The sequence below is a fragment of the Sturnira hondurensis genome, unplaced genomic scaffold (assembly GCF_014824575.4).
Source record: "Sturnira hondurensis isolate 20B ecotype Veracruz unplaced genomic scaffold, ASM1482457v3 Scaffold0022910, whole genome shotgun sequence".
Lineage (NCBI taxonomy): Eukaryota > Metazoa > Chordata > Mammalia > Chiroptera > Phyllostomidae > Sturnira > Sturnira hondurensis.
The window spans coordinates 14386372-14399526 of NW_028095541.1; the positions used below are offsets into that span (position 1 = coordinate 14386372).

Genomic DNA, 13155 nt, shown 5'->3' on the forward strand with positions numbered 1-13155 from the left:
ATTCCTGATCAGCAGTCCCTGGGACGCTCGAGAACTTCTTTTTCAGGACCCACCCTGGCCCTGTACCAAGGGCTGATAAAGCAGTCATCTGACAAACATGCACTCCATGTGTTAAGTGCCTATATTACATTTACAAAGGCCAATTGTGGCATGCTATATGAGGCATTCTATCCTGACCAGCCCCTCCCTGGGGTTCCTAAGAGGTGGCTTCTGTCCTTACCATTCTCTTGTGATTGCCTTTCTGCTATTAGCTGGAGGCGCTCCTCTGCTGACTAACTGTCCTCCTTCCTTTCGGTTTCCTTTGCCTGACTTCAGGGGTGCTCTCTCCTTCTTCCACCTGGCCCCTCTGCCTCTGTCTTTTCTGTTCACAAGGCTGTCCTGCTAGGTTGAATGTGGAGATCCTGTTTTTCCTGCCTTTCTCTTTGCCCCTGGGGAGCACTGAACCTGCCCCAGGGCCTTATCAACCACTCTGGGTAGATGACTGGGTCATTCTACACCTCCTCAATATTTCAGTTGCATGTCATGCCAGGGTTCTAACCCTGAACTTGATCTTTAGAGTGAAGAAATTATGCACCAAGGGAAAAAAGGACTGCTTAAAAAAAACAGGGCAGGAAATGGCTAGCGAAATAAATCGATGGCATATCCTACTAACAGCTAAAATCAGGAGGTGTTTGGGCCTCACCTGTAATACTCAGGGGGTGTCCAAGGGCAGTTTACTTTGCTTTCTCATGGGCTCAGCCACCATCAGACAAAAAGGCAGAATTTAGGGACTCAGCTATATTAGCTGATACTTCTTTGAACTAACCATTATGATACCTCTTCTATGATTTCATACACTATTGACTACCCTGGTAGTTCATATTCGTTTATAATATGCATTTTAGAGGTCATCTAATTAAAATCCTTCACTTTACAAAAGAAAATAAAGGTTCTGATAGACACAGCGATTTTCTTAAGGCCAAACACCAGAGAGAGCAGGAGCTGGAAGCGGCCTTCACAGGGACCAGTCCCTGTGGTCTCTCCACAGTACTGAGTTTTCAGAGTTCTATGTGCACCCGTGAGAAGCTCTAACGCTGATTGCTCCCTTCTAGAAACAGCTGAGATATGCCAACAAATGGCGTGACATGTTCTCCGAGAGGGAGTTTTTCTTTTTGGTTCCTCACTGTCATGATGCAACATAAAGACTTTAAGCTTCATTGCATCTGTGCCTGAGTATGGCCACCCATCTGATTTCCATACCTGATTATGTGGTCTCAAGATCTCAGGGAAAAAGGCATAGACTTTAAAAAATTTAGAAAACTTAAAAAAACTATATTTAAATATCTCAGATACATAGAAACTGACATAGTCAAATGCCAGCATTTTTAAGCTGTTTAAACCAATGACTAGTCTCCCTGCAACAAATGATTTTTTATCATATTTAATACTATTTTATCAGAGTAAATTGTTTCAAAATGTATGGCAATTTGGATAGCACATCTCTTGAGAGATTTTATTAAAAGGGTTAGTTTCATAAAAACAGATAAATGAGCTATGGTTTAATTCAGTTATTGTATAGTTCCAAGAGATTTGTACTAGTCAATAAATTTGTTTACTTACATACCTGTTTTGAAAACATTGCCAAATCACATGCTTCTTTTTCTGCAATTGCTTTTGCATCTTTATCGTTCCTTGTCTTGATATTACAGGATTCCTCATGTTTTGTGGAATAGGAGTACAAATTGTGAGTATTTCTTTCTACTCCTGTCGTTGTTGAAACAGTCTTTTGATTTTTAAAAGAAGACCTGTCCTTCCTTAACTGCTGCCTTCTCTTGTAGCCCCGGTATTTGCTCTGAATGAACACTGCTGCTTTATCTTCTTCATCCCGGGCTTGCGCAGATAGTTCCACTCGACTTTCCTTGGCCATCTCATGCCTCAGGTGGCTTCTCTGTGGGCTGTACATGGATGCGTTCTGGGTGACCACAGATGTATTCTTTTCTTTTTCCTTGCTGTCTGCATTTTGATAAACTGACCTTGGGCTAAGATTTGGTTGCAAAGTTTTTTTGAAAGAAGGCTGCTTAATTTCATTCTCAGCTAACCAAAGTCCTGGGTATCTTGGCCTTTCTGACGTGACCTTCCTTTCCAGATATGCTGCTTTTGAGTCTTCAAAATTACTTTCCTCTGTGTAGCTCTGATAGTAATTCTGGATCACAACGTCCTCCTTCTCCTCTTTGCTTGTTTTACTGTTCTCCTCCAGGTCTTTCAGATACTTCTGTTTGGGGTTTACTTCTGCCCAAGAGTCCCCCACCAAATAGAATTCTTGCTTAGCCTCTTCCCCGTACACATTATTTAATTTTTTCTGAGTTTGATATCCTCTGTTTTTACTTTCAACAGCATTAGTGGCTTCCTCTTCAGCTTTGAAAGTGGAAGTCTTCACTACAGATGTACTCCCTTTATTGTTTGGGGCTGGACTGACCCTTTCATTAGCAGAGGCTGCATTTTCTGTCTGTTTTTTCCGAAAAGCTTCCCTGTGTAAAACATATTGCATCTGAATATATATAATACTAAACTAGAGCTTATTACCTCTTTTGGCAATAGCTACATGCTACATAATGTTAGAAGAAAAGCAAAAGAGAAAAAAGCCCATCAAAATAAAAACTTGCCAAGTCACATCGCAAAATGTTATTTTTAGTGACAACTGTAATGGCTACTGAAGCAATGGTAAGACTGGTTTAAACTTAGAGTGAGAAATATCCTAGTATATTTTTACTTTTTGAGGGTGGTATCAAAATCTTAGATATTTAATTACTTCAAATATATTCTTTTCAAACCTGTGGAGTACCTGCAGGGAGGAGACGGTGTGAAACATGTATCTAGATTTAAGACTAGTAAGCAGGGTGTATTGACTAGGCTGATGTGCTAAATTTTAATAAGCTCTAAATCTATTGGTCACTGGAAATACCTTACAAAATTAAAGGAAAAGCAATGTCCCCGTTACAGTTCATAATCATATAATATGTTAGAAAAAATTCACACATTACTTTACCAATACCCTTCCAACATCATTTCCCCTTAAATTAAAGGTACAATTTTTTCTATAACTTTCTTTTTTGTGAGGGCAAAACTCTCAAGATCAATTTGACCATGAAAAAAAAGTCATAACCTGACACTCTGACATGCTGTTTGGGGACTTTTCCTTAAAACTTTTCATTTTGTCCCCAGGAAGCCATGGGAGAGTTTTGGTCTTTTGGAACTATTTGTAAAGAAGGGCTTTCTTTGAGCCAAACTTGGAGAAAGATATTGGGACTCTATTTTCCTAATTCTACTGGCCACTTCTGAAGCTAACTGTGGTATTCTCAGGCTTGTATAGGAGACATAACAGAATCCTCATTATTCTGCCAGGGATCAGAGAAGTAGGTGGAGAATCAAGAATCCCATAATTTTTAAGAATGGCTGTGCTAATACCCTCCCCTCAGAATGCTTATATTAAATATAAGCAAAATACAATTAACGAGAGAAAATGAGTAAACTATCTTACAAAGCTATATCAATCAAAATAGTATGGTATTTTCATAAAATAAATACATACATCAATAGAACATAATAGACAACCTGGAAATAAACACAAGAATTTATGGTCAATAAATTCATGACAAAGAAGCCAAGAATATAAAATGGGATAAGGTAGTCTTTTAAAAAATAGTGCTGGGGAAACTGAACTGCCACATGCTAAATACTCAAACTGGATTCCCATTTTATGTCATGCACAAAAATCAACTCAAAAGGGATTAAAGATGTGAACATAAGATTTGAAACCATAAAACTCCTAGAAGACAACAGGTGGTAAGTTCTTTGACATCAATATTGGCAATGATTTTTTTGATCTGACACCAAAAGCACAGGCAGCAAAAGCAAAAATCAAATAGTGGACAACATCAAATGAAAAAACCTGCGCAGCAAAGGAAACTATCAACACAATGAAAAGGCAACCTGCCAAATGGGAGAAAATGCTTTCAAATCATGTATATGATAAGGGGTTAATATCCAAAAAACATAAAGAACTCATTACAACTCATTGGCAAAACCCCCCAAACACCCTAATTAAAAAATGGCCAAATCTGAATAGACAATTCTTTAAAAAAAGAAGTACAAATGGCCAACAGGTACATGAAAAGGCGCTCAACCTCACTGATCATCAGGGAAATCCAAATCAAAACCACAATCAGATAATACCTCACATCTGTCAAAATGGCTACTATTAAACAGACAAGAGATAAGTATTGGTGAAGATGGGGAGAAAAGAAAACAATTGTGTGCTATTCGTGGGAATATAAATTCTACAGCCACTATGTAAGTTACTAAAAAAATTAAAAATAGAACCATCACATAATCCAGTAACACCTCTTCTGGGTATTTATTGAAAGAAAATGAAACCATTATCTTGAAGAGCTATCTGCACTCCCATGTGTATTGAGCTATTATTCACAACAGACACGATATGGAAATAACCTAAATGTCCATCAGTGGATGACTGCTATATGTATACAATAGAGTATATTATTTAGCCTTAAGAAAGATGGAAACCGTGCCATCTGTGACAGAATGGATGGACCTTGAGGGAATTATGCTAAGTGAAATAAACCAAACAGAAAAAGACAAATACGGCATGGTATCACTTATATGTGAATCTAAAAACAGAAAAAGTCAAACTCACAGGAAGAGAGAATAGAAAAGTAGTTGCCAGGGGCAGGAGGTGGGGAAAACAGGGAGAGGTTGGTAAAAGGATACAGACTTTCAGCTATAACATGAATAATGTCAGGAGTGAATGTAAAACATGATGACTATAGTTGATAATGCTGTAGGGTGTAATTAAATTTTGCTATGAGAGTAGAACTTGAGTGTTCTCGTCTAGTAGAGAAAAAAATAGAAAATGAAATGAGGTGATGAATGTGTTGTATAACTAGATGGGGGGTCCTTTCACAATGTATACACATACAAGGTTATCATGATGTACACTTCAACTATCTTACAATTTTACATGTTAGTTATACCTCAATAAAGCTGAATTTTAAAAAATGAACATTTTAAAGATCTAAGACACAGCACTGTGACTGTTAATGCTCTATTATATACTTAAGAGTTGCTAAGAGAGGAGTTCTTAAATGTTCTCATCACACATAATTGTAATTATTGAAATGATGGAGATATTAACTGACCCTATGATAATCCTTCCACAATGTAATATGTATCAAATGATCATGCTGTTCACCTTGAATTCATGCAATCTTATATGTCAATTATATCTCTATAGATTTGGAAAGAAAAGACAAAAGGCCCGGGGTTAGGACTAGAATGGTCTTTATCTCCCTGAAGAACCACTTAGTTATCTTTCCATGAATTCAAGTTTTACCAGTTAGGAAAAATGTAGTTATTTTTCCCTTCCCCTAATCCAACTCAAACACGGCAGGGTTCCCTCCTCCATGCCCCCTCTGCACCGACTGCATATTTTAATAGCAAAGTTAACTCATGTTCCTAGAATCATGTGTTTATTGGTGACATTTCTTTTCCATGACTCTGTGAGCAATTTGAGAATAAGGGTTTTGTCTCATTTATCTGTGTGTTCCCACTGATTAGCATAAAGTCCACTGTATAAATGAATTCAGGTGGGTCTGCAAACATGCACTTAGAAATACAGATACAGAGGTTCAAGAGGAAAAGGGGCAAAGGCGTTATGCATTATAAGTTAGATTATGACTTTGGAACCAATGGCTTGTTGGTTATTAGGGCCATGAGAATGAATGAAAGAGCCCAGGAACAATATTTAGATGCAGAGGAGGATTTAAATAAGGGGAGAGGAGAAGAAATTAGCAAACGACATTCAGGATTAGAAGCACTTCTAATTCTGCTCTAGAGAGCAATGTGGCAGAGCCTCGGAAGGAAAAATTTTGAGAAGGAAAGTGTGGTCATCAGTGTGGCCAGTGCACTCCCCAGAGGGGAGTGCATTTCAAGGATTTCTAAAATCCTTGAAAGTGGGGACAGGTGTTTGCTGGCAATTTAACACATCAATATTAGGAACCTGGCTGGGTATGAGAAAGACTGTGAACTTTATTTCTTGAGTTTGCAGATTTGAAAACTCTATAGTGTCATAATGGTATTTGAATGATATTATTATACCTTTTGTTTTCAAAGTTTTTCTTGTAGTCAAATTCCTGATCCTGAGTCTGAATGGTTGTCACTGCTGTGTTTTTGGTGTTAATGATTTCTTTTCTTTGTTTCCTCACCAGAAGTCCTCTTGCAGCTGAAACATAAAAGGCCCAGAGTAGTGTTAATCATAATAAATAAAAGACCATTAATTTCAATGAGTCGAAACAAATGTTTTTTTGACCATTAATTTCAAAGAGGAAAATGAAATTAAAGGCTTGAAATAGAACAGGTTTATAAAAAAATAGGGATGCATTAACAAGATTCTTCCAAATGACAAGCCATATAGCAAGAAAATAGTTAAAATAACTTTTGTATTAAAAAGAGTATTAAGATGAAACTAAAATTATATACATGGGTGAAATTAATAAAAAACACAACATGTACTAATTTACTTAAAATATGCTAATAATTATTTCCTTTTATTTTTGTCATATTAGCCTACCCATGAGAGAAAAGCCCTGTTACCAAAAATTTTTTTGGATCTTTTGGCCAATTTTCTTTGGAGCTGGATATTTTTCAGAATTCAGATTTAAACTTCTTTCTTTTTAAAAGAAGTTCAAATTTTTGAGGGGAAACATAAGAATGCACATTATACTTTGGCAATATAATTCTGTATCTATATAAATTTTTAAATTCTTTTATTTATGCTTATATACTAAAAGTATAACTCTGGAAAGCAATAATGATATCTGTCTGCAAAATAATACCCAGGAATTTGATAATTGATTTTGTTTCTAAATATACATAAATAAAAATTAAAAAGAAAGATTTGTTTTCCTGAAAGTTTGGGCCAAAAACGTGGGTACACATTATCACGGCAAAATACGGTAACATATTTTGTAATGTGTGCACCATGTCAGGCTGGTGAATTCCATAATTCAATGCTAATGTTTCGGCAGAGTAACACAATGTTTTTAAATGCAATGAAAAAAGGACTGTGAAAACAGGGTCATATTTCATTTTCAAATGAATTATGAAAAACTTTTTTTCATCATTTTATAAATTTTGGAATTGTGGATAAAGAATTAGATCCCAAACTACAAGATTTGCATTTTGATGCCCCGGTGAGAAGTTAAGGCCTTACGATTCCAAAAGAGATGATAAAAAGCCCTCACAGAGTGACAGAATGAGGGCTAGAACATGAATCTCCTGGATGCTAGTTAGCTATTCTGTCCATCACATCGGTGTTGTTCAGAACACAGGCTGCAGATCAATAGTGGATCTCAAAATTGATTTAGTGGGCTAAATCTAGCATCTAAAAATGAAATAAAATAAGCCAGAATAGAAAATGTCAGTGTGCAATGCTTGCCGTAAGTGTATGGATCAGGTTACAAATATACTTTTCACTATGGACGTTCAGTCAAAAAATTTGGAAAGATACTGTACTAAGCCATATTAGGTTCTAAATATCATTTCTTACAGAAGAATGGAAAGCAAAATCCACTGAATGTATTTTAATAAAAAATTTTAAAATATGGTTACAAATATTATGTCCCTACAATTAACAGAAAAAATTGAATGCCATTTAAAGTGAAATTTAATTAAGTTGTCAAAAATTATGGCAAGTGTAACCTTTGGAATAAAGTAGAATAAATCTAATTGTTCAATAGGTTATAACAATATGATGCTTGAGATCTGTAATTAAGTCAATCACTTGCCCTATCTCACAGAGTAGATCAATTGTTGCAATAATACTTGGTAGAAATTTTAAAAATTAAATTATTTTATTTAAAACAAAACATTTATTGAAATATTAAAAGTGTCAATCACTAGCACAATCTGATTTAGATTCAGTATACAGAAAGTATCAAGGTAAGAGTCTGGAATGAAATGCAGAAGCTGCATAAGAATTGGAGGTTTGTATTTAAGATTTGATTTCATGCCCATATCTAAACATAACCTTATATGTTGTTACTCTGTAAGATGGTCTGATGATTACCTGACTGTATTTTTATAGCACTCTCTTTCCTCTTCTCTTGTATTTTTTGGTACCTTCTTGAACCCAAGAATCCTCTGACACAGGCTTGAATCAAAATAAGCTTGTCAATGGCTTCCTTTCGCATTAAATTTAACTGTTCCACGTGATAATATTTAAGAAACACCTTAAAAGAATTAAAATAAAATACAAATAAAACTAAGGCACACAGATGTGAACAGTCATGTACTATGCTTTGAGGAATGGATCACATTTTAAATCTTTTTAGGTTTTGGAGAGCACTATCTTATGCTCTCCCAAAGCATAAGATTTTGGCCTGAATGTCGTTCCAACATCATAGATTTATATGCTTAAAGAAGATGCTTATATGCTTCTCTTTGAGAAGAAATACAGTTTGAAAATCACACTGTTTATTTGCAACAGGTAACCAGGTCTTGCTGAATGGGCCAATAAGAGCAGAGGATGTTGAGTTCTTCTATCAGTTTTAGCATCATATACTTTAAGCAAAGCTAGTTTTTATGCTGTTAATTTTTAAAAGACAGTTATATATTTCCCTAATCTAAAAATCTTACAAATCTATTTGCAAGACAGAAAGCAATTATAGTTACAGCAGTTCATTTATCAAATGTTTATTGAGACCTATTATATGCACTCACCTGCTGGGGGCGTAAAGGTGAACAATGAGGTGCGCTGTCCGTCAGGGGCTCTCATGCTGTCAGCGGAGGGCAGAATGAGCAACCTCCTCACCAGACCCAGTGGTCACCATGGAGGAGGGAGGGCTGACTTTGATCATTTAAAAATCAAAATGAATTCTAGCAAAAGGGGAGCCTGAGGCCTGGAGGTGTTCTCCCCTAAGAACTTTCATGCTGCCCCCCTCCCCTGCACCCCACCTCCCCAGGAAATAGGAAGATTGTTTTTCTCCTTCTTTTTAATGGCTACATTTACAAATAAAATTCTCCTCAAAGAGAGTTTACTGAGTCCACTAAGAAAGTCGCTTTAATTCAAATTTAACAGCCGAGTCATGAGACCTGGTCGTCCAGACTCTGAAGTTCTCTCAGAATTCCGTTACTTGAAAGCTGGGCACCAGAGGCAAATGGTTTATTTAGCTTTACACATTTTGATTGAAGTTACTTTTAATTTCTACAGGGCTCTAGATATTAATATATTTAGTCCATTCTGCTGTTGACAATTCATTTAAAATTCAATCTGTTTAAAAAGGTCATCTTTTTGTGTGTGTGCAGCATTAGAAATGCTCCTATAGTGAATACTTTTATCCATCTTAATGAGTTGGAAAAGGTGAAGTGGAAAATACAAATAGCTTTAATAGCTTTAAAATGTTACTCAAATATCATGCAGAACTGGGTCTGCAAAGGGCCTTTTTACAAGTTAAAACTCCATTTGAAGTTATGCATGTGTTTCAGACCGTGGATCATGAGATTTCAGCCTGACAAACCTCATCTTTGTGAGCATCTAAAAGAAAAGCGCATGAATAAAACACACATCTTTTTAGTGCTCTGAATTTCCCCCTACTAAATACTAAAGTAAATATACTTTATTGACTACGTAGGACTTAGTCTAAGATAAACATTGAAACAAATCTCTTAAATTGTTACAGTACCAACATCTCATCTGAACATCATGAAAATTCCCACACCTCCTACCTCCAAGACTAATTCAAATTTCTTTGCAACCATGGAAATTTGTCTCAGTCTGGGTCTATGTTATGGCTGACAGTGGTTATTCTTGAGTGGTCAGTCTCTGTACTTCTTTTCCTTAGATTGACTCTCTGATCCATCCTCCCCAGCCACTCATTTATGTGATCCAAAGACCTGGCACTCTCTCTGTTTATACCCATCCTGTGATACTCTGTAGGCATCTGCAAAGCCCAAAGCATCCTTTCTCTAGGAAGCCACCTGTCTTACTTCCATGTTAAAAATGGGTTATGATTTTTTACTTCATGTTCTAAGGGATTAAATTAACTAAGATCTCATAGGCTCTCACATCTAATACATAACTGTATCAATATACAAACACATATAGCAAGCCTAATAATATTGGTAAATATTTCATTCTGGATAAATTTGAAGTTTATAATAGAAGATTTGAGAATTAAGAAAAAAGAAAAACAAAATTCTATTTAGATCATGATTCTCTATAGCTTTTTGACTATATTTGGTGGTGATAAAATAGAGAAAATATATCAGTCTGTTTTTGATACTATTTGAACCGAGGTATACTCACTATAAATTTCTGGATAAGTCTTCAAGATAATTTTTTTCTTGGATTTCTTAAAAGAAACATTTATGAGAACAAAATATTTACTTTTGCTGAAGAAAACCTTTATGAATTTATTAATTTATTAAACTATATTAATTATAGTTTGCCCTATATTAAACTAAGATCCTGTAATATAAAAAGCCATAACATTTTAAATCAAGGTAAAATGTTATAATTCTCAGTAAAGCTAACATAATTACTAATTTTTGTCTTGAAAATTACATGAAAACCTTACTTTTGTTTTTCCAAGAGCCCAGTTATCAAGACCAGCTTTTTCCAAAATGGTGGCACAGGTGTCAGGGCTCACTGGGGGCTCGTCACTCCACTTGTAGCAGAGAACATGATACCTTCAAGTGGGAGAACGGGCTGGTTAGTGTTTCAGAAACGTCCAGCGTCTCTGAGCCTGGTGGACACTCAACAGCTCTGTGCAGGGGAGGGAATAGATGCCCCGGATTTAATGCAGCAGATCCCTCAGGCACTCTCTGGACAGCTCTGGAGTAGATCACATTCTAGACTGACACAAATCCAGTCCAGTCTATTTGTATGAATTTGAGCATTGTTTTTTCAGTTTAGTAATTGGTTTTCAACACTTAAAACTGAAATCTCTGACAAAAGCTGCACTTGAACACAAACAAAATAGAAACAGATACACAGATACACATAAATAAGTGGTTATGAATACCTTATGTAAGAAAGAGTCAATTAACTCTGATTAGTGGACTTTTATTCAAAGAAAAAAATTAACCCTATCTGAAAAGATTGTAAAATGAATATACATGCCCATGTTCTAAGTCAAAGTACATATAGTATATACTTTCGCTTTTAAAAATATTTATTTATAGTATAAATTACTTTTATGACTCTCTGCTTTTTGGAATGCTTACTATAATTTAAGAAGTCTTAATTCTTCACTCACCATCTCTACTTCATGTTCTCAGAGTGCCCTGTGTATACTTTTATTGAAAATATCCACTATTCTGTCATTCATTTAACAAGTATTTGTTGAGTACCTAGCACGTGCCAGGCACCCATGTAAGTGATGGGGACACAGCTGTGAACACAGCAGACCAACAAACACCCTTGTCTCCTGGAGGTGACATTACACTGTATGACAATGGAGACAATTAGATCCCTGTTTCAACAACCAGTCTGAGTTTCTTAACATCAGAGGCTCTTTTATTAATCTTGGATTAGGATTTGTGTTAATCTTTTTTTAAGGATTGGAACATAGTGGATGCTCAATTAAATGCTTGTTGAGTGACTAATGAACAGTCTCTGGGATCTTGCTGTGGAAATAAACATCTAAGCAGATCAGATGTGTTTATAGAGAAACACTCTGACTGGTGCTTTGTTGTACCTCTGTTTAAAGACTTGATTTAAAGTCAACATACTGACTTCTGCTTTGTTTTTTACGGGTTAGCTTTGTGATGTAAATAATGGAATTTGGGACTACAGCACTATAGATAGTAAGTAATTAGGGGATCTTGGGGCTGAAGCAAAAATAATAAAAAAATAATTATCACTATTATGTGTTGTTGACAATTGGTTCTATCAATAAACTTTGCTCATATTATTTTATTTAATGTTTCTAACCACATATAAAGTTGATATGATAACCTTCATTCCTATTTGCAGATTGGAGACCTGAAGCTTTTAGGATTCAAGTAACTTTGAACAAGGTCACATATTTAAGTAAGTGATGGAGCTGGGATTCAGACCTGGGTTTCCTGACTTCAAAGTATGTTTACTTACCTGCTTCACTTACTACTGCTTATCATAAGTTCTGGTTCTATTAGAACTCTGGGAGCCAAACCACTGTGTTATAGACGCCTGGTGGGAAAAAGGAACTAATTCCAGTGGTTTCTTAGTATGAGGGTTTATTTGAAATAACTATAATAAAAACTCAGTGTCAGGTGCAAAGTAAGTTTGTGTTATATACCTTTCCATAAGATTGTTTCTTCACGACAGAATAGAAGTGTCTACCACTGAACAGACAAAGGGTCGGATGAATTTTGTGTTGCACAAGGAAGGTTAAGGCGAAGGTTAAGGCAGGACAGAGGAGGTTCATTTAGTCCTATTTACGCCTCCGCAGGGCACTGGCAAATTGTTCTGCCTTCCAATTTGGATGATAGCTTTCAAATCAGTGACAGAGAAGAGGCTTGGTCTTTTATTTCTGGAACTTCCTCTATTCAGAACAGCTTTTCACATGTTCTCTATCTACTTAGTTTTTCCTTCTCCTCATTTATCATGTAGTAATTTGCTATTCTATAATAGTACAGGACTTAGAAATACATTTAAGAATTTATTCTCACTCTGTCCTTCTAAATAAGCAGCTCACACTATAATTATCATCAAGAAAATGAGCTTAGTTCTCCTTATGGTCCATATTGTAAAACCATGGATAATTTTGAAAGAACTAGATTGGTCTGGCATTCAATGCCACATCTTTAACCCGATTGGTTTTCTCATCCTGTCCCACCTTATCCTCTGTCATTTCAGTAACACCCACTCTGCCAGTCCAGTCTAATCCCAACCCTTCTAGTTCAGGCACAGCCGCCTGTACCCTGAGAAAGCCCCTTCCTGTCTCTTCCACCAAACATGCCGTTTATCCAGTCCCAGTCTTCTTTCTTGATGTTCTCTTAGTAGCCCTCCTGGAGATAATTGTTCTCTCCCCAGTTTTTTTATACTGAGTGTACCATTCCCTTGGGTCTTGGTATTTAATACCCTGCACTGCTTATTAACTTCTCATGTCTATGGCC

General features: G+C 36.0%; 1 protein-coding gene across 1 annotated transcript in view; it reads right to left on the reverse strand.

The window, feature by feature from the left end:
- Positions 1-13155, reverse strand: part of MYO3A (myosin IIIA) — a 198074-nt gene that overhangs the window by 36527 nt on the left and 148392 nt on the right. The window contains exons 25-28 of the mRNA XM_037037128.1: positions 10632-10743; positions 8123-8285; positions 6154-6277; positions 1604-2507 (exon numbers count right to left, since the gene is read on the reverse strand). Coding sequence (XP_036893023.1) covers positions 1604-2507; positions 6154-6277; positions 8123-8285; positions 10632-10743 — 1303 coding nt within the window. The remainder of the gene's footprint in view (positions 1-1603; positions 2508-6153; positions 6278-8122; positions 8286-10631; positions 10744-13155) is intronic.